The 21,686-nt window shown below is 39.9% G+C and overlaps 1 protein-coding gene across 2 annotated transcripts in view; it reads left to right on the top strand.

The window, feature by feature from the left end:
• The window catches only part of LOC130420681 (zinc finger protein 609-like), a 51,335-nt gene that overhangs the window by 26,414 nt on the left and 3,235 nt on the right, over positions 1-21,686 (top strand). For both annotated transcript variants that reach the window (XM_056748181.1, XM_056748173.1), the window contains exons 3-7: positions 9,598-9,823; positions 15,994-16,081; positions 17,125-19,429; positions 19,823-20,159; positions 20,287-20,643. In XM_056748181.1, coding sequence (XP_056604159.1) covers positions 9,598-9,823; positions 15,994-16,081; positions 17,125-19,429; positions 19,823-20,159; positions 20,287-20,643 — 3,313 coding nt within the window. The remainder of the gene's footprint in view (positions 1-9,597; positions 9,824-15,993; positions 16,082-17,124; positions 19,430-19,822; positions 20,160-20,286; positions 20,644-21,686) is intronic.

Raw genomic sequence — 21,686 nt, forward strand, 5'->3', positions numbered from 1 at the left:
TTTGCTGCAGCCTGATTTATTCTGTGAGGATTGCAACCTGCTACAGGGGGAGCATCAGCATTTGTCCCAAACTGGATGTTGTCGAATAATATTTATGATATTATAACAATATGTGCACCGATAATTGGTATCCTTATTGGTATTGATTATTGGTATCCTTAATTGTAGGGATGCACCGATCCCAGTATGGGTATCGGCCTGATACCAAGCTCATGTACTCGCACTTGCACTCCTAATGACACACCGATACCAATAACCAATATCTCATGTGACATACATAGAGTCCTATGATTTCCGCAATACGGAAAACACAGATGGAATCGAGGAATCCAGGCATAAAACAGAATTTGCTGTACAACACGGAATGGCACGGAATCTGGCAAATGTATTATTTCCTAATAAGAAATTAGCGCTGAATCACTGAACCTGAACGCATTGTGTTTATGAAGCTTTCAGAGCCAGCGTTTCACTGCACAAGGACACGAACACATAAACAAACACCATTTGCGGCGATCCGTCTAAATAAAAGTCCGTTAATTTAAACAAATGCTCTTTGCGGTGTCGCGCCAAATAAAGGTCCGGTTGACTTGAACAAGTTATAAAACATTCACATTTCACCACACCACCCCCTTGAATTTTTTATGATTCGACCACAGAGAATATTGTTTACTTTAGCAAACTGATGTAAATGTGGTAGTTAATTGTGCTACCTATCATTTTTTTTAATTAATTTAAGTAGACCTTAAAACAAGAGAAAACACGTTTACCAATAAGATACTGGTTTATCAACATAATTGTGCATTATTCAGGCATCGGCTATAGGTATCTGCGAGTACCAGAAAAAAAATATCAGTACTCGTACTCAGTCTTTAAAAAATGGTATCGGTGCATTCCTTCTTAATTGTTGCACACTACTGCTGTTACCCATAATGCAAAATGACTACATTGTGACAATGGAAATCTGTTAACCATAAAAATGCATGGTAACATTTTCTTCAACTGTATTGAATTAAAATGCATAGGTAGATAGATAGATAAAGATGATAAGACTGTGTTTGTGGAAGTCGTTTATTAAGTGACGTGTCAAAAGTTAATGTTAGAAATGGTAAATAGATGATTTTTATCGGAATGTAACTTGGTGTACTCGGCTTTCATAACAGTTAAAAAGCTGTTTCTCCTCTAAATCTGTATGTGTTGTATCTGTTAGACAGAGTACCACCCACAAAGAGTTTTCCTCTGTCAAGAGGAAGCAACAAAATGCATTACTTCCATAAATAGTTTGGCTTGAGGTTCTCCAGGGAGATCTGGCAGTTTGAAAAATAACTTGTCTTGTAAGTGGCTACATAAAAACTGTTCTCTAAAACTTAGTCATTGTGTGCTATTGTATCACCATACATTTTTGAGGTACATAAAATATGTCTTGCTGTCTTATTATAGCTACATTATTCCAGCATGTCTAAATGATTTCAGAAGAGAAAGTGTTCTTTGCCCATACAAGATCTTGACTATGATAGGTTGTCATGTGGGTTGGTTGCCAGGGTATTGCTTTGTGGTTGCTAAGGTATTTTAAATCATTGATAGAACATCAAAGCAATGACATAACACACTAAGTGGTTGCTAGGTGCTCTCTAGATACTATGATTCAAGTTTGTTGTTTATTGTAAGGTTTAGGTTAAAATCTTAAACGGATAGTTCACCAAAAAACATTTATTTTCTTCATTCACTCCTGTAATACATTTCTTTGTTCTGCTAAACAAAAAGAAAGATATTTAGAAGAATGTCAATAATCAAACAGATCTTATCCCCCATTGACTCCCATTGTATTTATTTTCCCTAATACGAGAGTCGATGCGGGATACGATCTGTCTGGCTACATTCTTTCAAATATCTTCCTTTTTGTTTAGCAGATCAAAAAATATGGTGAATTATATAGGGTGAATTATCCCTTTAAGTCTGATCAGTTAGAAAATGTATTTTCTGTGATACACAGCACATGTAATGTTAAAAATCAGAGAATATATGAGAAAATATAGTTTATATTTACCTACAATTAAAGAAAATATTGATTAATGTCACTTCTTTTGTGTTTTAATTTTAACAAGAGCAAAAGGAATGCCTTAGGTTTTTATGTGTTACTTTTTTACATTTCTATTCAGTGTAGCAAATTAAAGTGGAGAAAACTGTTATCCTAACAATGTGCATGTGGGGAAAGACTTTATAAATAGATGTGTTGTGCTCCAGATGTGATGTGTTTGTTTTGCAGGACTGTGGGCCAAAGTTCTAGTTCATGAATCTGGACTGTTGACTGTTGATTCTGGCACTCGCCAGCGATTTCTGTCGAGCTTTTACTCATGTTGTAAGAAGGTGTATGACGCAACGGCGCTCTGGAGAGTCAGAAATCCTCTGTGCTCTGAGCTGCTTATCTGGATTTCCTCTCAGCCGGCCTTTCCAGTGAGGATGACCTTGAGGAGAATGTGGATTATTATTGTAATAGATACTGTTGTTAGTGAATGACTTGCCACACCAGGAGGTGGTATTTTGGAGGAGGGGAAAGAATTTGCTTTTCTGACCCCATGTCTGTTTAACTCTTTATCACACTCACTCTCTCATGGGCATTACAAATTATTTGCGCTTAGCTTGACGCCTGGATCTTTTTCTGGGGTCCTGCAGCTACCCTTTTAACATTTAAAAAGACAACGAGACGTGATGTGACAGAGCAGTCAAAGCAACTTGAAGTTAGACGGTTCTCTTGTGTCTAAAACAAGCACTGGGCCAAACGTTTGTTCTCAGAAAATGTCCTCAATTGACTCCACACACAAAATCGCTCATAAAAGCATGTGTGCTGTCGTTTCTGTTGTACCAGAAGACCTGAAGGAGCCTCCGCTATCATGCATCTTCAATGAACAGCTGTGCTTTGATAGTGTTAATGGATGTGGGAAACTATAGCTTTGTACCAGTTTGCCTACTTATATTGTGCCCTAAAAGTATGTACTGTAACTAAAGTGACCATTGTCTCTTTATTCATTATTTTTTATGTCATGTTTACTTGCAATTTTTTTTAATTCAGTGAATCATCGCTAGAAAAGTACACTGTCCAGGCAGGTCCTTTAAGGATACTCATTTTAACGTTCTTTCATTTGGGACATACTAATGCTAATTTGAAATACTATTTAGTATGTTTATTATTCACATTGGGAGGCAAGGTTTGGATACCATACTATTTTAGTATTTTAGTATTAAGTGCTAGTGGTGTTGGTATTTACATAATCGGGATTTAATAACAGTATTAACATTGCATTATTATACATGAGGTTTTTTTTGAGCCATGTGATCCTACTGGAGTGACATTGCATTGATACTACACATATGGTAATATTGTAAATAATTCAGTACCTGGTTGATAACTAAAAAGAAAGTAGTTGGTGCTTTTCCACCCATTTCATATTTTGTGTTAAGACCCACAATGCTTGCGTACTCTCTCCACCTCCCTACACTGAAATGCGGAGTTTAATTTATTAGCCAAAAAAAAGAGATATCAAGCAGATCTCACAACAATTCATATGAATGGTTATGATGTTTGATAAACTGCATACGGTTATTGATGTGGCAATGATATTTACCTTCAGGTTTCCTCTTAGTCTTGAATTAGCGGCAATTCGGAAAGGGCAATTGGTTGAACTTTTGGTCGGTTCAATATCTTTCGTAATAAAAGCACACAAAACTACAAAAAAGTACAATGACATTTGCTTATATAATACATAGACCTTACAAAACGAATAATCACAGCACCATTCAAAAAAATAAGAAATGAATGTAAAAAAACTTTATGTCAGATAGGTAGCCTTTAACAAATCGAAAATCACGACAAACATCAAGTAAAACTAAATAAGAAACGGAAAAAAAACCTTAACGTTAAATAAGAGTAATCACGTCACACACTGTGCAATAAACAAATTAGTAAGAAACGAATAAGAAAGGGAAACGAAAACGAAAAACTTTTACATAAAATAAATGGCAAAACACCAGCTTTTTTAAATTAGGAAAACACTCAAATTAAAATGTCAACCGCCTCTTGTTCCGCTTACACTGAATGCAGAAGGCAGATGAGCAACAGTAGTTCGGTATTTCAAAGTGATTTATTACTAGTGGTGGGCATAGATTATTTTTTTTAATCTAGATTAATCTAGATTAATTCCAAAATTAATCTAGATTAATCTAGATTAAAATGGCTCATTTGAATTCTGCCGAAGGCATTCAGAATATGTGTGCTACCCAAATAATGACTAAAAGTAAGTCTTTGAGAACGGGTTTCTCAAGCCAGGTGGCGCATTAGACCAGGGGCTCATCTCCTGTTTCCAAAATGCATCACAAACTGCTTGAGAAAGCTGTTCTACTATGATAATTGGTGATGAAAATTAAATTATGTTCAATAAGGTGAACTTGTGTTTACTTCCGCATTAGCTAAGGGATGATTTCCGTTTAGGTGGTACTTGAGACTGGAAGAGCTCCTACAGAACATTTACATGTAGTCATTTAGCAGACGCTTTTATCCAAAGCGACTTACAAAGAGTGAGGGAGCAACAAGCGATATGTCATACAGGAGCCATAATACATTAGATCTCAATACAAAGTTACTGGTTTCAACTAAAGCTAGACCAGTACCTGTTGAGAGAAAGTGTTTTTTTTAAACCAATTCCGCATTGCACAAGGTGCAAACAACCTTAGTCTTGTCGATGTTTCTATTGGGAAGCTTGTTAAAAATTAATATTCCCTGAAGCAAACCCGGCGGCTTCATAGCTGCATCCATGTTAGCACGTCACGTTTGATGCGGTAATTTCACAGTAACGTTATGTTGTGTTCAGACCAAACGCGAATGGCGTGTCAAGCGCGAGTGATTTATATGTTAATGCAAAGAGGCGATAGACCTACTTGCTGCGCGAATCGCGCGAATGAAGCCCTGGTTATGAGATGATGAGCCGGCTTCTGCTTCCGCGAATGACGCGAGTTGAAAAATATCGTTCTCGCCGCGTACAGTGCAGTTAAGCTGGTATACATCCGCGCTAAAATATCAAGGTGAAAGTCATCATAGCTTGCGTAGTATAGTCCCAGCTGCCAACCCAACTTTGAGAATAGATTAACGGCGACATTTTTTTTAACGCGCGATGGCCCACCACTATTTATTACTATTAAAGTTCAAAATGACGATAGTGGTCGATGCCTCCGTGGACAAGTGATGTAATCAGTTGGCGGGTGGACTCCGTGTATCACCGGTGACACCGATTATTGCAAAATGCCTACATATGATGTATTGAAATTGTATTATTATTAGAAAGTTGCCATGACAGTTTAAGTAGTAGTAATTTGGCCAACTAAGAATTTTTGAGCACTAACATAGAATCATTCATATACAATCAACATGATGTAGGTGTAAATTATTTTGCAGCCTCATAAAATGGGAGCAATCTGGCTTCTGGTGTTTTGCATCTCAGGCGTCCATTTTCTCCAGCAGCTGCTGTGAAGAATGCTGCTTGCCACTCATGTTCTGGGAAGGTGGGAAGCTCTGCTTAGCTCGGGGGCCTCCCTCATCCCCCGGCAGCCCTCCACAAGCCCGTAAACAATACTGGGCATGAGCCCAAACCAACCAGCTGCACATAGGAGAGCAAATGAGGCGGGGGAAGGGTCAGACATGAACAAGCCATGTTGAGAGAACGTTCTCCAACCACCTGCTGTGTACAAGCCAGTCTACTTACCACCTGAAAGCTCAAGGCAGAACGTGTGGCAAGTGCTGATACAGTTGGATGATGTTTTTTCTTGAAAACGTCATGTTGTTAAGGAGAACAAAACAGTCATGTGCAATTGTGAAATTACCTTGATTTTCCTTACAACCGTCCAGCCGTGTCTGGTTTTAAACCAACGGCCTTCAAATCGAGAGCTTTTATCTTGCCATCAAGCGCTGGGAAGAAAAGGGCTGCGTGATGGCTCGCTGATGAACAACGTGCTGTTTTCAGTGCTGGAAATTATCCTCGGCTCACTTGATCACTGGAGGTCATCTGTTGCCTTGGAAGCACAGAAGCAGTTAAGTGAAGCTGACAGATCGCTGTTTCAGATCCTCAACCCATCTGTGCGCTCGTTCACTTCATACACGGCTTAGTTTACCTGATTCTCTGCCTCAGTTTTAAACTGCATGAAGCATTTAAACTCAAATCTCTGATTTTAAGAAAGTAACCCTAAAGCTTTTAAATCAGACGCAACAGTTCTGGGTTTTATTTTGTTGTGGCGATCAGGGGTATTGTTCTTAACCCATAGAAGTGATCTGACATATTTTATAAACCGTCTGCTCTTACTCTATTAATTCAGCCAGTCCGATTAGTGCTTAATAGATTAAAAAAGTCTTGCAGATTGTTTTATCTGCTGTATAAAGATGAGTTAAAGTAATAGTCCACCCAAAATTGAAAATTCTGTCATATTTTATTCACCCTCTCGTCATTTCAAACCTGCATGACTTTTTCTTCCTCCGCAGGACACAAAAGAAGATATTTTAAAGAATGGTGTTAACCGGCACCCATTCACTTGCATTAGTTTTGTGTCTATACCTTACGCTTTTTAAGTGGTGACGTAAGGAATACTTTTTTCGGGTATAAGCATATATGCATTTCAAGCGTGGCTAATATTGCATATTAAAGGGAAACATGTATTAACTCAAAGTATATACAGCCACCAGGCTCAAGTAATCTCCAACATCAATATTTGAATAAATTATGAAAAAAAATCGCTGACTGCCATGTGGGATTTCGTTATAAAGATAAAGGTTTGGATCACGTTTTATAGCTCGCAATGAGGGAATATTTGCCATTTTTGTTGTTTGCCTATAGCATCCTGTGTTTGGACCCAGACATAGAATATGACCTACCGTATATGGTGGTGCGTGACGTCAGGCTTAACTTGCGGAGTGAAGTGAACGGGTGTCCGCGCTTTATCTTCAATGTATCTTCTTTAGGTCATTCCGGTTAAAAATGATGAGGGTAAATAAACTTGGGTAAACTATCCCTTTAAAGTCAAAGTGACAATGCATACACACAAAAACCAATGAAACCAAAATGTCACTAGCACGAAAAAAAATTGTATTCAATCGAACAAAGTGTGATTGTATGAATTCGTAAAAACCTTTTGATTGCAGATTGCAGTGATATTGTGTTGAAATTAAATTAAGTACTAATAAGAAAAAGAAATTCATGAATAATAAAAGTCAAGTGTAAAAAATGGCGTGATAAATTTCATCCCAGCTGTGCCGACTTCCAGTTTGAATGAATGTGTCAGGAACATTAGAGAGCTGACCATGCGCGTGTGCTTATTGCCTGTTTATTAGGCTCCATCGATTTCATCTGCGCTTTCACCCTCAGGCACCGCTATCACTATGAGATTGATTCTCACTGTGAAGCCTTTGGATTTTTCAAAGGCAATTGTTTCATTCTCCAATCTCCACTATTAGTTTTTCTAAGCATGTCTTTTGGGGAATGTCAAATCTGTCCTCTTAGCAACAGGCGGATGAGCAGAAGCTGTTGCTAAGGGCCTGAGATGAAGACATTCAGCTCTAGAACAGCTATCATCCACACCCTGCGGAACACGTCTTCACCCTTTATAAAAAAAAAAAGATATTTGCATCTGACGAAACACTAAGCATCAGTTAACCGAAAGTGTTGCTGATGGGTGTGTGGGGGGAATATTCGTTTTAATTAGCAGGAAATCAATGTGCTTTTAAATTCACAGTTTTTGCTTCACTTGCAGTGTCGGTTATTAACACAAAGACTGTAAAGAGGATTAAGTCAAAACATCTCGATGCTTTTTTGCAACAGTGCTCTCGTGCTTGTCAGAAAGGTGTTGATTTAATCTTTTCTCCCCTTCTAAAGATATTGGATACCTGAGGCTGATTTTCTTTTTAGGTTTGTTAAGGTCGTGCATCCCGGCAGAGAGCTGGAAATGAAGCTTCTTTATCCGGCAAGTGGCAAACCGCTGTGAAGATTTGTCTCATCTCCTGTGGTCACGTTGTCCTTTCCTGTCTTAGAAAAGTAATTGCTCTACGTGTGAAATGGAGCTTTGAACTCTTAAGTGTGCACAGCTTTCAATCGCATTTGCATTTTCCAGCCTCAAATGTTCTTCCACTCGGGCCATCTGTGTGGAACGGTTTTTATCCTCTTGTGCATGATGTTGGTGCTTGTTTTTTCTTCCAGTACTCAACTTTAGGCTAAAGAATAAGCCATTTATTATCAATGCAAGCAGTCTTTATGGAGTTTGGGGTTTTCTCTACGTGCATAATTTCCATGTTAGTGTTTTGCAAGAGTATTAAAGGCATCTCTGTGTTCCGAAGATGACTGACACTTGGGCAGGATGTAGAAATTGAATTGAATTCCCATCTGAGAGAATTATTAGGATGAAGAAATGGAATCTTTTTGTATTTACTTTGGATCCGTCTGTAGGCCTGTAATTCTTTCCTTGTCTGTTTCGTATGAGGATAACCAAGCTTTTCTGCCAATTTTTTGCTGACTACACAATGTATTTGTAGCGCTTGGTTTCAAAAACTCTTCAGCATTTATTTACATTCAGTCGGTGCAATTGTGTGTCTGTATTCTTTTTTGCAATCTCAATTGTACTCATTGATTCATACTAAACACGTATTATGTGTGGCAATCGCCACATGTATATTAAAGATAGATCAGTGAATGTGTGTCTCTTTCTGACTGTGTGTGTTTTCTGGGTAAGCAGACAGCTGGATATTTGCTTGTCTGTTGTGTCAGTGCATAATCTACCACACCGACAGTCACGCAGCATCATAAATCAATCGCTGGTTGAGATGACATGAGCCCATCTCGCTGGTGTAATGTTTCATGCAGGAGGTTAAAACAGTCATGGAGCTTGCGAGGCTGTTATTATCTCAATCACACGTGATAACAGCCCATTAGACACAATAGAGACCTTCTACTTCAGTTTTCCCATCGTTTTCATTGCTGTCTTTTGAGTCCTTATTTGTAACCATAAAAGGTACGTATCACAGCTTTAAATGGTAGGTAAATTTCTGCTCTGCTAGCTCCACCAAAGAGAAAACAAGCCAGGCAAAATAATAAGAATTCATGACCTCAGAGACAACCTCAAATTAATAGATAGAAGAGATGACAGTGTTTAATACAGCAGCTGTAGAGATGGAGGTCTTACCTTTTAATTAAAAGAGCCAGTTAACCTTATTGGCAAATGCATTGACTTGTCTTTACGGTCTTTAATCCACAATGTGTGTGCATGTTAACTCGACCAACCTGATTTTATTTCTTTAGAACGATTCCAGCTCTGTAAACCAGATTTATGATGCTGTTGTTTTCAGATGTTTTCTGTGATTTAAAACATGGGTATACAGATCACTGCTATACCTAGAAAGTAGCTTCTCTGATGGCCATCGGTTGATTGAATTACTTTAGAAGAATTACTGTCGATTGAGCTTAAATGGTATTGAACCCGGAAACATTCCTCCAGGGCTTGTGCAGATCCTCAGGCACGATTTGTTTCCTGTCTGACATCCACCATAGCTCATCTATTGCTTTTCTTCTCCAGATGGAGTCTCCGGTCTCCACCCCTGCCCCTCCGCCTCTTCACCTCCTTGCCCCAATGGGAAATCCTGACATCTCGTCACCCTGTGAACAGCTGATGGTGCGCACTCGTTCGGTGGCTGTTAACACTTCTGATGTGGCCCTGTCTACAGAGCCCGAGTGCCTGGGTCCCTGTGAACCTGGCACCAGTGTCAACCTGGAGGGCATCGTGTGGCAAGAAACCGAAGATGGTAAGTGCAAATTTTATATCATGCTTTAATAAAACATACTTTTTTTATACCTGCTTTTATTAGGACTCGAAGCTTAATTATTAGTATACAAATACCACAATTATCGTTAGTCCTAATTTGCATACTTTCAGAATTTCTCCCCTGGGGTCAATTAAGCAGATTGATCTTTCTACGTCTTGAATGATAAATCGGCTTCTTGATAATTGCACTCTTGTTCCTTTAACAGCGTCTTATCCAAAGCTGTAAATAACACCTTTCGTTTCCAAATTAATTGATTATAACCGGATTCAGCCGGTTTCTGTGTGTGTATATCTCTTGAGGATTTGTCATATCTAATCATAGCCCAACCCAAGATCCATCAGGGCGATGTGTTTTCAGCCTCGCTCCTGATTGTCGAGCATGAAAAGAAAAAATCTCCTCCATCCCTAAATAAGAGCATATCTAGGCTACGGGTATGGGTAGGCAGTTGAGTTGGTCCCACCCACACTCAGCCTGCTGTCGTCCCCCCAGTGCTGCCACATAAAGAGGGTTGGCTCATCAACATTCACAGCGCACGGCTGCCTAAGTGTTTTCTGTTTCTCTTGCCATGGGCGCAGTGTGTCTGATTCATTCTGCTTCTCTGTGGACACTCTGCTGCGTGCGTGCGTGTATGTGTGTGTGATGTCAGAGATGGAGAGAAAATGCAGTCGAAGGGTCATGAGGAAGAGAAGCAGAAGACCATCCACAGGTGGACCCAACCACTGGCACACTTCTCAACATAAGCTAAATCTATTTGCAGGATGCTGATTTGTATTATCTGCTCCTTCTCTTTAAAGAGAGAGCTGTGAATGTCAGTCAGAAACATTAGGTTTATTTTGACATGCATGAAATTGAGCGATAGATGTTCAGTGGGTTGTACGGTCTTGTAGTCTTTTGTCACATCTAATTTTTAACTCGTTTAGCAAGTAATGAGCGTATGAGATATTGTGAATGTAACGACTGTTAACAATGTGGCACAGCCACGACTGCTTTATTGCTTTTCATAATCCTGAAATTACATTCTTGAGGTTGAAAATATGTGACCCTGACCCAGCTAAAGGCATGTTTTGTTTTCAATGTAAAAAGTTCTGAATGATTTGCTGTTTTCTACATGCAATCATCCTACTTAATGTAAAGATCATTCTGTCCAGGTATCCATGTCAAGGATTGAAATATAGGTTATGGAGGACAAGCTAAGTTCTTGGCTTTTTTGTGGAAAATAATATATCGTAGAGTCAGTAAAATCAAGAATTGTATATTTTTATCTTGAGGCTGTTCAACTATGAATCGTATCCAGAATAAAAGTTTTATGTCTGTGTGCTGTGCATATTAATTTTGTATTTCTATACATACAAATGCATGTATATATTTAAGTAAAATATAAAAATTAATGATTTTATATATATATATATATATATATATACACATACATACATACAATATTATATACAATTAAAATTGTGTGTAAATAGAAACATGCAAATATTTTCTAAATATGTACATGTTTGTGTACGTGTTTATAAATACAAAATAACATTTTCACAGGGAACAGAAATATTTTCTTATAAACAACAGCCCTAATTTATCATATAAATGAATAGTCTTGTAGTCTTGTATATTGTATATTAATATATTATACAATCTTTCATTTACAGCAGTATGCGACATATATTCCATATTTTCCATCATTTTTATGTTTTGACTACTTCAACACTAAACTAATCTCATAATCAACTTTAGCTTTTACTTTTTTAGAGACGGGGTCACCGATAGTCCCTGTCAACTTTCGATCAGCTTATTGTATTAATCAGTATCCATAACGGTTTTATCGTCTCTTTTCTAGCATTCATGCAGTGCCTTGCAAAAGTATTCATCTCCCTTCATTTTATTTACATTTTGTTATGCTGCTGCCTTATCTTGACCTTAATTTTCTTTTACATTAATCAACACTCCACGCACAATAATGTGTATAATAATCATTATCTCTGTATTTTGTGCCATTGAACTTTCTTTTTCTTTTACTCTTTCAAATGCCCCAGTTCCTCGAGCTGACCCCCCCCCCACATTATGATGCTGTTTCCACCACACTGTACTTTTGAGATGGTATTGTACAGATGTTGTGCAGTGCCTGGTTTTCTCCAGACATGACGCATGAAATTGAGATTCATCAGACCAGAGAACCTTGTTTCTGACACGGTTTTGCATATTTGCATATCACGTGTCTTCACTGAGCGAAGGCTTGTGTCTGGCCACTCTGCCATAAAGCCCAGATTGGTGGAGTGTTGCAGTGATGTTTGTCCTTCTGTAAGTTTCTCCCATCTCCAAATACGATCATGGAGCTCGATCAGAGCGATCGTCAGCTTCTTGGTCACCGCTTTAACCAAGACCTTTCTCCATCAATGGAGTTTAGACAGATCAGCTCAAATAAGATATCTGGTGGTTCCAAAACTCTTTCATGAAGGATTAATGGAGGCTACATACTTCTGTGAACCTCCAATATAGCAGTTTTTATAAAGGAGTCTTCCCCAGATCTGTGTTTTTATACAATCATTTGTCAGAGCTCTACTGGCAGTTCTTTTGACCTCATGTCTTGGTTTTTATGCATTTTCAGCTGTTGCACCTTTTATTGAGCGGTGTGTGCATTATTGTGTATTTAATGTAGTTTAAGATAAGGCAACGACATAACAAAATGTGAATAAAACGAAGGGGGGTGAATACTTTTGCAAGGCAATGTAGTTATATACATGATCCCTGGCAGCCTCGTTTCCATTCCCGTCAAGTTAAGTGCAATGTCTACCCTGACCGAGGTCTCCTACAATGCAAACGTTGAGCGGCAATGGGGGTTGCGAGGGAATGTATAAACGTGTGTGCATCTCTCTTTTGATGTGTTATTTTTCTCATCGTGGTGTTGGACAGATCTGTGTGGCGGTGACTCTTTGTGTGGGTGGGAAGTAGAGCAGCCAGATCTTGGAACACATCTCTCAAACACTTTGAGATGTCTTTTCACCGCGCTGCACTCTATTATAGATGCTGCAGACAGTCCACCCACTCCTCTCATTCTGCTCGTCTCCAATGCCCTAACTGCCAGCATGTTATGTTTATTTTGGGTTCATTCCTGTTGTTTTGAAACTTTAATGCACATATGCAGGTGACAGGATTAGCCTGGGCAACACTGATACGCCAACATACCAACATGTTGTATGGATACACAACCAAAAAAACATTTCTCAAAATATCTTCTTTCAAATACATTTGTTAAACGGCATGAGGGTAAATAAATGAAGAACGTTTTTTTGAGGGGGGGAACTATCCATTTAATAGGCAGCTCACTGGATATTAGAAAATCCAGATCCATCATGCTTATTGTAGATTAAGTTGCGGTGTCCTCTCCTGGCTTCTCCATATCAACAGTACCATGCTTTGTTTCACCACAAGCCCAATGAGGAAATCTTATCCGGTGTGCTCCAACGTCTTATTTGTGCACAGACATATGGAGTTGCTCATGTTTCAGCATGGTGCGTGAATACCCGAATGGCAGGAGGTTAAGGGCAAACAGCTTTCGGTTCATGATGAAACAGTCAGAGGCAGATTGGAGTAATATTTCTAAGCATCACTGTGACACAAATCCCCTCTGCGGGACGCTGGAGGCAGACCGGGTCGGGTTGGTGTGGCATCCACTCTCGCAAGCCGCGCATGCTGATGCCTCCAAATGTCAGTTCTAAATCTTCTGAAAGTTTATTGCTCTTGAAGTGAAGCCCAGAAAGGCCTCACCCAGAGACTATGAATGGTGCTCTGCCAGCAGACGCAGCCGTGCCAGTCAGTAGGGCTCATATGCCAGTGTCCTGATGCAACCCGTTTTCTACTTCCACTTTGACAAGCTTTTGGACAATGTGCTGTATTATTGCCAGAATTTCCTGAAGTTTAAACGGTTAATTGCATTATTACTATTTCTGTTTCAATTTGCAGTCTTTAATTATTTTGTGGCTGTGAATCGAATGTATTATTGATATGAAACCCTAGTAAGCACAAGACAAATCTATGGCGGTTTAGCCTTTTAACTCCGATAGAGCTGTTTTTATTGGAGTGTAACACATGCCAAGCTTCTGTTTGTTCCACTCTGGTTTCTAAAGGGCAGGAGAGGTGAAAGCAGGCCATTTAGCCTCATTTAGCCTGGGTTCAGACAGGTGGCCATAGAACCACTAATGACTCCTAGTGAAATAGGAAGGGGCCCCGCTAATGTGCCCCTCAACTGACCTCCATTGACGTTTTTCAAAGGAACGGCTCTCACATTCGGCCTCCCACACTGTGATGTTAGGGATTGGGGGGGAAAGGATGAGGGTTTGGTTTAAAAAAACAGTGATATTAAGTTATCTTGGGAGTCCAGTGAATGATGGCATTTGTTGGGTTTGGCCACCAATTTGAGATGTTGCAGAACAGTATTGTCTCATTTGTTTATTAGGTTTCTAAGGATGAATATAGGATAATTTAGTTATTTTGTGGAGGACAGAAAAGATGCTCTAACTTTTTATATTAAATAATTTAATTTAGTCTTTTTAAATTTATTTATTTAAAGGGATGGTTTAACAAAAAATATAAAGTAAAAATGTCTCTCCATCGTGTTATTCCCGTACGATTATTTTGTGTTCATTCTTCTGCGGAACAAAACGGAGATATTTCGAAGAACATTTCAAACCAAACAACTCCGGTTCACATTGACTTCCATTAAATGGACACAAAACCACGAGACATTTCTTAAAATATTTTATAAAATATAAAATGTTACACAGAAGAGAGTCATAAACAGGTTTTAAATGACATGCAGGTGATTAAAGTGATCGTTCAACCAAAAATGTAAATTCTGTCATTATTTACTCGACCTGAATGACTTTCTCCTCAGAACACAAAAGAAGATACTTTAAAGAAAGTTGGAAACCAAACAGTGCAGGCACCCATTCACTTCTATTGTATGAACACAAAACCAATGCAAGTCAATGGGTTAACAAAATTCTTTAAAATTTCTTCTTTCGCGGAAGAAAGAGTGTCAAACAGGAAATAGATGTCTTAATTCATGACTCCTTTTATGGAAACTATAAGAGTATACACTGGTATTTGTATTCTATTGGTGTGATGTAATCTGGCAATTGGGAACCAACAGTACAACACTAAGTTGCCCAAAACACACTACAAAAAGGAATTTTGTAATGGTTTTAGTTGAAACAGTTGGAATTTCGTAATGTTTTTGTTTCTTTCCGCAGGGTAACTATACCCATACTGTGCTCCACACTATTGACAATATTAAGCTGAAGCTTTACTTCAAAAAAACTTAGTCGCACATCAAATCGTATTCACAATGTCTGTCAAAACAAATGGCAATTAGATATTTTCCTCAAATCGCACAGCCCAAGTTTGAAATGACATAAGTTGAGTAAATTATGCATTTTTGGGTTAACTATCCTTTAAGTAATGCCCTTGTTGGGAAACCCTGATCGTATCGATTAAAGAACTGTATGTCTGAACTCTGTGTACTTACAGAAACATGATATGCTAGTTTCAGAAATACATTTGTTAGCCTCCATTTGAAGACAAGACTGCTTGCAGACCGACCAAAGCAACTTTATCGATATGCAACATTGCACTGCCTCGCACAAGCTACTAAATGCATATAATTGTCATGTCATATTGATTTTCTCTGCTATCATAGTGATGCAAAATCGCAGAAGTCTCCAGGTCTTACCTGAACAGGCTTCTGTAGTGAAGCCTCTTAATGCCTGCCAAACACGAGCATTTTCGATTGCTTCAGCTGGTTTCGCACAATTGCTGAACTATTTGCCGAGGCAGGAACAGCTCACGGTGCTGCAATGTCAGATGAAGGGCACCATCAAACTATTTTCCTCCCAGAAACAACATTCTTTGTTCTTTGCTGCTCTTAGCAGCAGTGAATCATGACGTGCACTGTAATATAGTAGGGCTGCGTTGAGAGTTCTGGCCTTAGTAACATCTATTTGAACTATTTAAATGGGAAGAGTGGCATTCGTCAGAGTTGTGTAAAGAATAAAATGAATGAAAAAGAGACAGAGACAGAGACAGGAAAGATATCTTAGAAATATTCCTAAATGTGTATTATAATAAGCGTCCTCTTGTTTGCTTGGCAGGTATGCTGGTGGTCAACGTTACTTGGAGGAACAAGACGTATGTTGGGACACTTTTGGATTGTACTCGCCATGACTGGGCTCCTCCAAGGTGAGTGAAGGGTTTAGCATTTCAAATTTGCATGGTTTTTGTATGGAACACTACGTTTTTAGGAACACCAAGTTAAAATGTTATTGTGAGTCCTAAACCGTGTACAATTTGACAATTTATTGTACGAACTACACCACAACTGATGTCTTACCTTAGGACAGAATAAAAGGTATTGTCAAGACAGTGATGCTAAATGCTTTCCAGCATATAAAGAAGTATCTTTTCCTGCCATCTCTGTCTGACTGTCAACCACCCCCTACACCCCCGCATCAGTTTCCTCGATTCCCTCTGGGCTAGCAGTAAGCCAGGTGCATCTTTCACTGGGTGTATCACATCATAACCCTCAGGGATGAGGCACTGTAAAGACACACATCATCTAGTCTATCAGGATATGAGAATAGAATCCATTCGCAGGGTAGTTATGAGAATCTAATGTTTTTCAGATTTATGTTCCCTCTACACTTTTAAGCATTGTATCGTTGTTTGAATATCCATGGCTGTATTTTTTAATCTTTCTGTACAAACAATGACTTAATTATTATATCATTGTATATAATAATATAAAGTATTATGAAACATAAACATAGACACCATAATATTTATAGACTATTCGTCTTGTACATATGAAAATGATTGTTTAGTATTTCAAGTACATTGTCGCTATCCTTCCAAAACATTGAATATCCAAATTCTGGGAATAGGAAAAAAAATTACTGTTTAAATGAGCAAATACTGTGTTGTCAAGCTTGACAAGCACTTTTTATTTGTTCAATATTTGCAAAACCCAGTGACAAACATAAAGGGTGACTAAAAATAGTGATTTATATAAGTAAAAATCAAGAAATATGGAGTTGCAAGGTTTTAGAAGGACAATGAAAGGAATGATTGAAAAAGAGTTCTAAACTCCAATGTTACTTTTTTAGTTTTCGGTCAGCATTTAGTTGTACAAAATTAAATTATCAATTTAGGTTTATTTTAATCAAAACAAGACCTGTCTCGCCTGTAAAATATCTGTAAATAGTCTTTTTAATTTCCATTTTAAGGTTTTGTGAGTCTCCTACAAGTGATATAGAGATGAGAAATGGCCGTGGTCGTGGTAAGAGAATGCGACCCAATAGCAACACTCCAGTCAACGAGAACAGCAACTCATCTGATAATAAGGGTACCAACAGCAACAAGACCAGAGCAAGTTCTAACAGCAAGGGGCGACGCGGCAGCCAGAATTCCTCTGAGCGCAGGACTCCGCCCAACAGCAACACTGAAGACATTAAAGCCAGTCCGTCCTCAGCCAATAAGCGCAAAAGCAAACCTGCATCAGACATGGAGCCAAACTCAAGCTCCGAGGACTCTAAAGGCAACAAGCGCATGCGCACAAGTTCAAACGGTGGAGTGATGTCCTCTACGCTCCCAATTCCCATAATTAAAACCGAGTCCCTTCCACCTCCTCTAGACCGCAGCTGTCCTTCACCAGTACTCATTGACTGCCCACACCCCAACTGCAACAAGAAGTACAAACACATCAACGGTCTGAAATACCACCAGGCCCGTGCTCACAATGATGATGATATTAAACTGGAGATGGATGGGGACAGTGAGTACTGTGAAGAATCCTCTCTCCACCCAGAGCCAGGAAGTTGTAACGGAGCTTCGATTACACAAAAAGGCTCTCTCTCCCCAGCACGCTCCGTCACACCTAAAGGAAGAGGATTTGATGCTCAGAGTCCATCTCCCTCTCCTGGAAAGTTTGGATCAAAGTCAAAGAAAAAGAATGGTGATGTTGAAGCTGAAGGCATACCTATGGAAGGCTGTGAGGATGGGCCTTGCCTCACTGCGGACGAGGCTAGTAATGACGGCATGGAGGACAGGAAGTCCAAAAAGACAAGCAGTGGTGCCAAGTCTGACAAACTGTCCCAGAAGAACATAAAGTCTCCCAGAACTATGGCTCCCAACCTTACCTCTCAGCCGATGTACTCTTTGCAGCCTACGCCATTCAGCGGTGGGAGCCCAAGCCATCCTGCAGGGATGGCCAACATGTTGCAAGGCATTCCTAAGAGTCCCCAACTCAAAGGCATGCAGTCAAAGTTGGGCGTAGCTGGAGACTCCTCACCAATTAATCCAGTGCTGAGCAACTCCAAGGACAAGAAGAAAAAGGACAAGAAGAAGAAAGATCTTGGAAAAGATCCAGACAGCCCCAAGATCCCAAGCAAGGGCGGGAAGCCTGAAGATGGGAAAAGCCCTTATTCTGAGTCCTCTGATCCAGGAAGTAGAAGTGAGGGTCATCTCAATGGTTCCTCTGACCCTCATCAAAGTCGCCTAGCTAGTATGAAAGCAGAGGCGGATAAGATATACAGCTTTACGGATAATGCTCCCAGTCCATCCATCGGTGTGGCCAGTCGAGTGGATAGCAGTGGACAACCCCTCACTCCACTTCACGTAGTCACCCAGAACGGGGCGGATAGCTCTTCGGTAAAGACAAACAGCCCTGCGTACTCTGACATATCTGATGCGGGAGAGGATGGTGAAGGCAAAGCTGAAGGGGTCAAAAACAAGACAGAAGATCACTCAACGAGGGATGGTGCGAAGAAGTCGCTATTTCCCTCACAGGCAACCAACAAAGAGTCCTCATATTATGCTAGCTACGAAAACTACTACTCTCCAAATTACACCAACCCAAGCCCCGGTGGAACCCCGGCTGGTGGACCCCTACAAGATGGACAAGCTGTGAAAGTAAAAAAGGAGGATGAGCAAGAATCAGTAGAGGAGAGGAGCAAGGTGGAGGTGCTGGATGAGCGAAAATCTGAGGTTGCTTCAAGTCAGCCACACCAACAACAGCAAGCTTCGGTCATTCAGCAACGCTCCAACATGTACATGCAACCGCTCTACTACAACCAGTATTACGTCCCCCCGTACGGATACCCTGATCAGGTTTATCACAACCACCTCATGAACACTAATTCAGCCTACAGGCTGCAATACGAGGAAAGGCAAAGACTCATGGCCGAGCAGCATAGGTCTGCTGAAAAGAAGCCTGATTCAGGTGTAAAAGACAAGGACGCCTCCCATAAGGAAGACTGGAAACAGAAAGGTCCTGTTCCTCCAGGACTGACAAAAGCCCCAAGCCTTTCAGACCTGGGGAAGCCACAGGCCCCTGGCAAGCAAAGAGACATTTCCACTGAATCTGCAAAATCTGTCATCATCCCCAAAGGGGAGGAGGCCAAGCTGCAGCCACAGCAGGCTGAAGGGCTTAAAATGAAGCTCAGTGAAGCTGGCCATCACGGAAAGGATGACTCAAAGGCAAATGTGGAGTCTGCCAGACTGGGTATGGAGCACTCCATGTGGTACAGACAGGTGAGACAAACAAGTGCTTCTTAAAGACTGGGTTGTTTCAACGCGTGGTTTGGTTTAAATGTCCATATTTATCTCAAGCATTGAAACAACCCAGTATATGCTAGTACACTGTGACTTCTGTTTTTTCAAATTTATGTTGTTATTTTTAATTTAATTAAATACGAAGGATATTTTTAAGAATATGGGAGCATAAATTGACCTGGGCCTGTCAAGCTCTAAAAAGCACAAAAGGTTGATATTTGCTAAAACACGTTAAAACGCTTTTTAGAAACGTTTTTTTCCTATTATACATACATATGTTACCCTTTATGACACGTTCTAGACAAAAGTGCAAACATGTGTATGCTTTAAATATAAAACTTTTATATTACCTTTCGGCCTGTGATCATTCAGTACCCTGAGAATCAGAGACCACCAGAAGAAGAGCGAGATCGAGAGCGGGACAGAAAAGTCAAAGAGGAGAGGTCTAGGATGAAGGACAACAGCTCCAAAGATGAGAATAAAGATGGAATTGACGGTTCATGTCCTCCCAGCGCAGAGGACCAGCGATGTGGTGGGAAAGATTCTCGGTCTAATGCCCACATAGCTTTCGGTTCCCCTTTGGCCCAGCACCAGCACCAGCATCAGCCCTACCTACATTACATGCATGGATATCCTTTTGGACAGGGTTATGACCCCAGTCATCCTGGATACAGGGGCATGTCCTCAGTTATGATGCAGAACTACCCAGGTAAGGCAAACTATTAACTAACATTTAGCTTACTTCACTTACTACACAGTATGTTTCTGACCTCAGATTTATTATTTGTGAGAAATGTAGTAGAAATCAGTCATTATGGTGTCTCCCAAATCTGCAGGGTCTTATCTGCCAGCGGGATACCCTTTTTCTCCTTACGGGAGTAAAATGGGCAGTGAAGACGGAGAGAGGTCTCGCTCCAGTCCCACGGTCAGCAGCAAGTCTGCTTCAGAGTCCAAAGCCCTGGACATACTGCATCAACACGCCAACCAGTACAAGAGTAAATCCCCAACTGTCGCCGACAAGCCCTCTCATGAAAGAGAGCGAGGGGCAGGAGATCGGGAAAGAGAGAGAGATAGGGAAAGGGAGAGAGAAGTAGATCGACCACGCTCGTCTCCCTCCCAACGCATAATGCCACCCCATCACCACCTAGGTTATCCACTTGTAGCCGGGCAGTATGATCTGTCCTATGCAACAGGTCAGTGGTTTATCTTGGTTTAATGGTTGCATTTTACGAAACTCCTTAGAATTCATCCTAATATGTTTTTACTTAATATTACCCGAAGTTAACATGAAATGGTTTATATTACTCGGCAGTGGCGGCTGGTGCAGAATTCTTTGAGGGGGCGCAACCAATCATTTTACATGTGATGTGAAATGAATCACCACTGCTTAGCTAAAACAAGGTTTAACTATCAAAGGATGTAATGGTGTTTATTAACAGTAGTACGGTGCCAGTCCAAATAAAAAAAAATATCAGTATACTTTATTTATTATAGAAACCTGTAGAAAAATTCCAAGATGCTACAGTGTTTTTGATCCTTACCATAGTCAATATTATTGTATAATACAGAATTTTCTACAGTTCACTATCAATTCACTATTGTAGTGTATGGAGTGTTCAGGAAACTCTGGAACTGTTAATTATAACCTTAGAGAGAGAGATACCCTGTTTATTGTTTTGGTTGGCCAGCCATCTCTGTAACAAAATACTAGGTAACTTTTCAGTTAACTTAGAATAATAACAGTCCATCATCGGGTGTCTCGTCATCTGTTTGTGTTCAGCTATACAAGCACAACAACTATAGTTGGTATTACTGAAAACGTTTAAAAAATCTCTCTATATAGCTTTAAAATACATCAACACCTTAAATCTAGTGTAAAATCCGAAGTGAGAGTAAACAGACGCAGCGCACAGCATCCAATGCGAATAGCATCACTGATTATAGTGTGTTCTCTGCTTTTGTTACGTATCTCGTGTGCTGTGTAAACACTTTATACTAAGGGCAAGGAAAGCTCATCCTTTATCACTGTTGCAGTGTATTTGTAAATGACGTTCATGCAAGTCTTTACTTCTAAACTTGTATATAAACTTCATTATGTTCCGTACTGGGGTTCTGGGTGAAAAAAGGATTCTCTGTGAAACGGTTGAGAATTGCAATAACATGAGGTCAAACATCAATATTGATACGCTTTCAACAAAAGTAGGACAGTCTGGGGCGCACAGAGCAGCACCCTGGC

Source organism: Triplophysa dalaica, chromosome 1 (assembly GCF_015846415.1).
Source record: "Triplophysa dalaica isolate WHDGS20190420 chromosome 1, ASM1584641v1, whole genome shotgun sequence".
Classification (NCBI taxonomy): domain Eukaryota; kingdom Metazoa; phylum Chordata; class Actinopteri; order Cypriniformes; family Nemacheilidae; genus Triplophysa; species Triplophysa dalaica.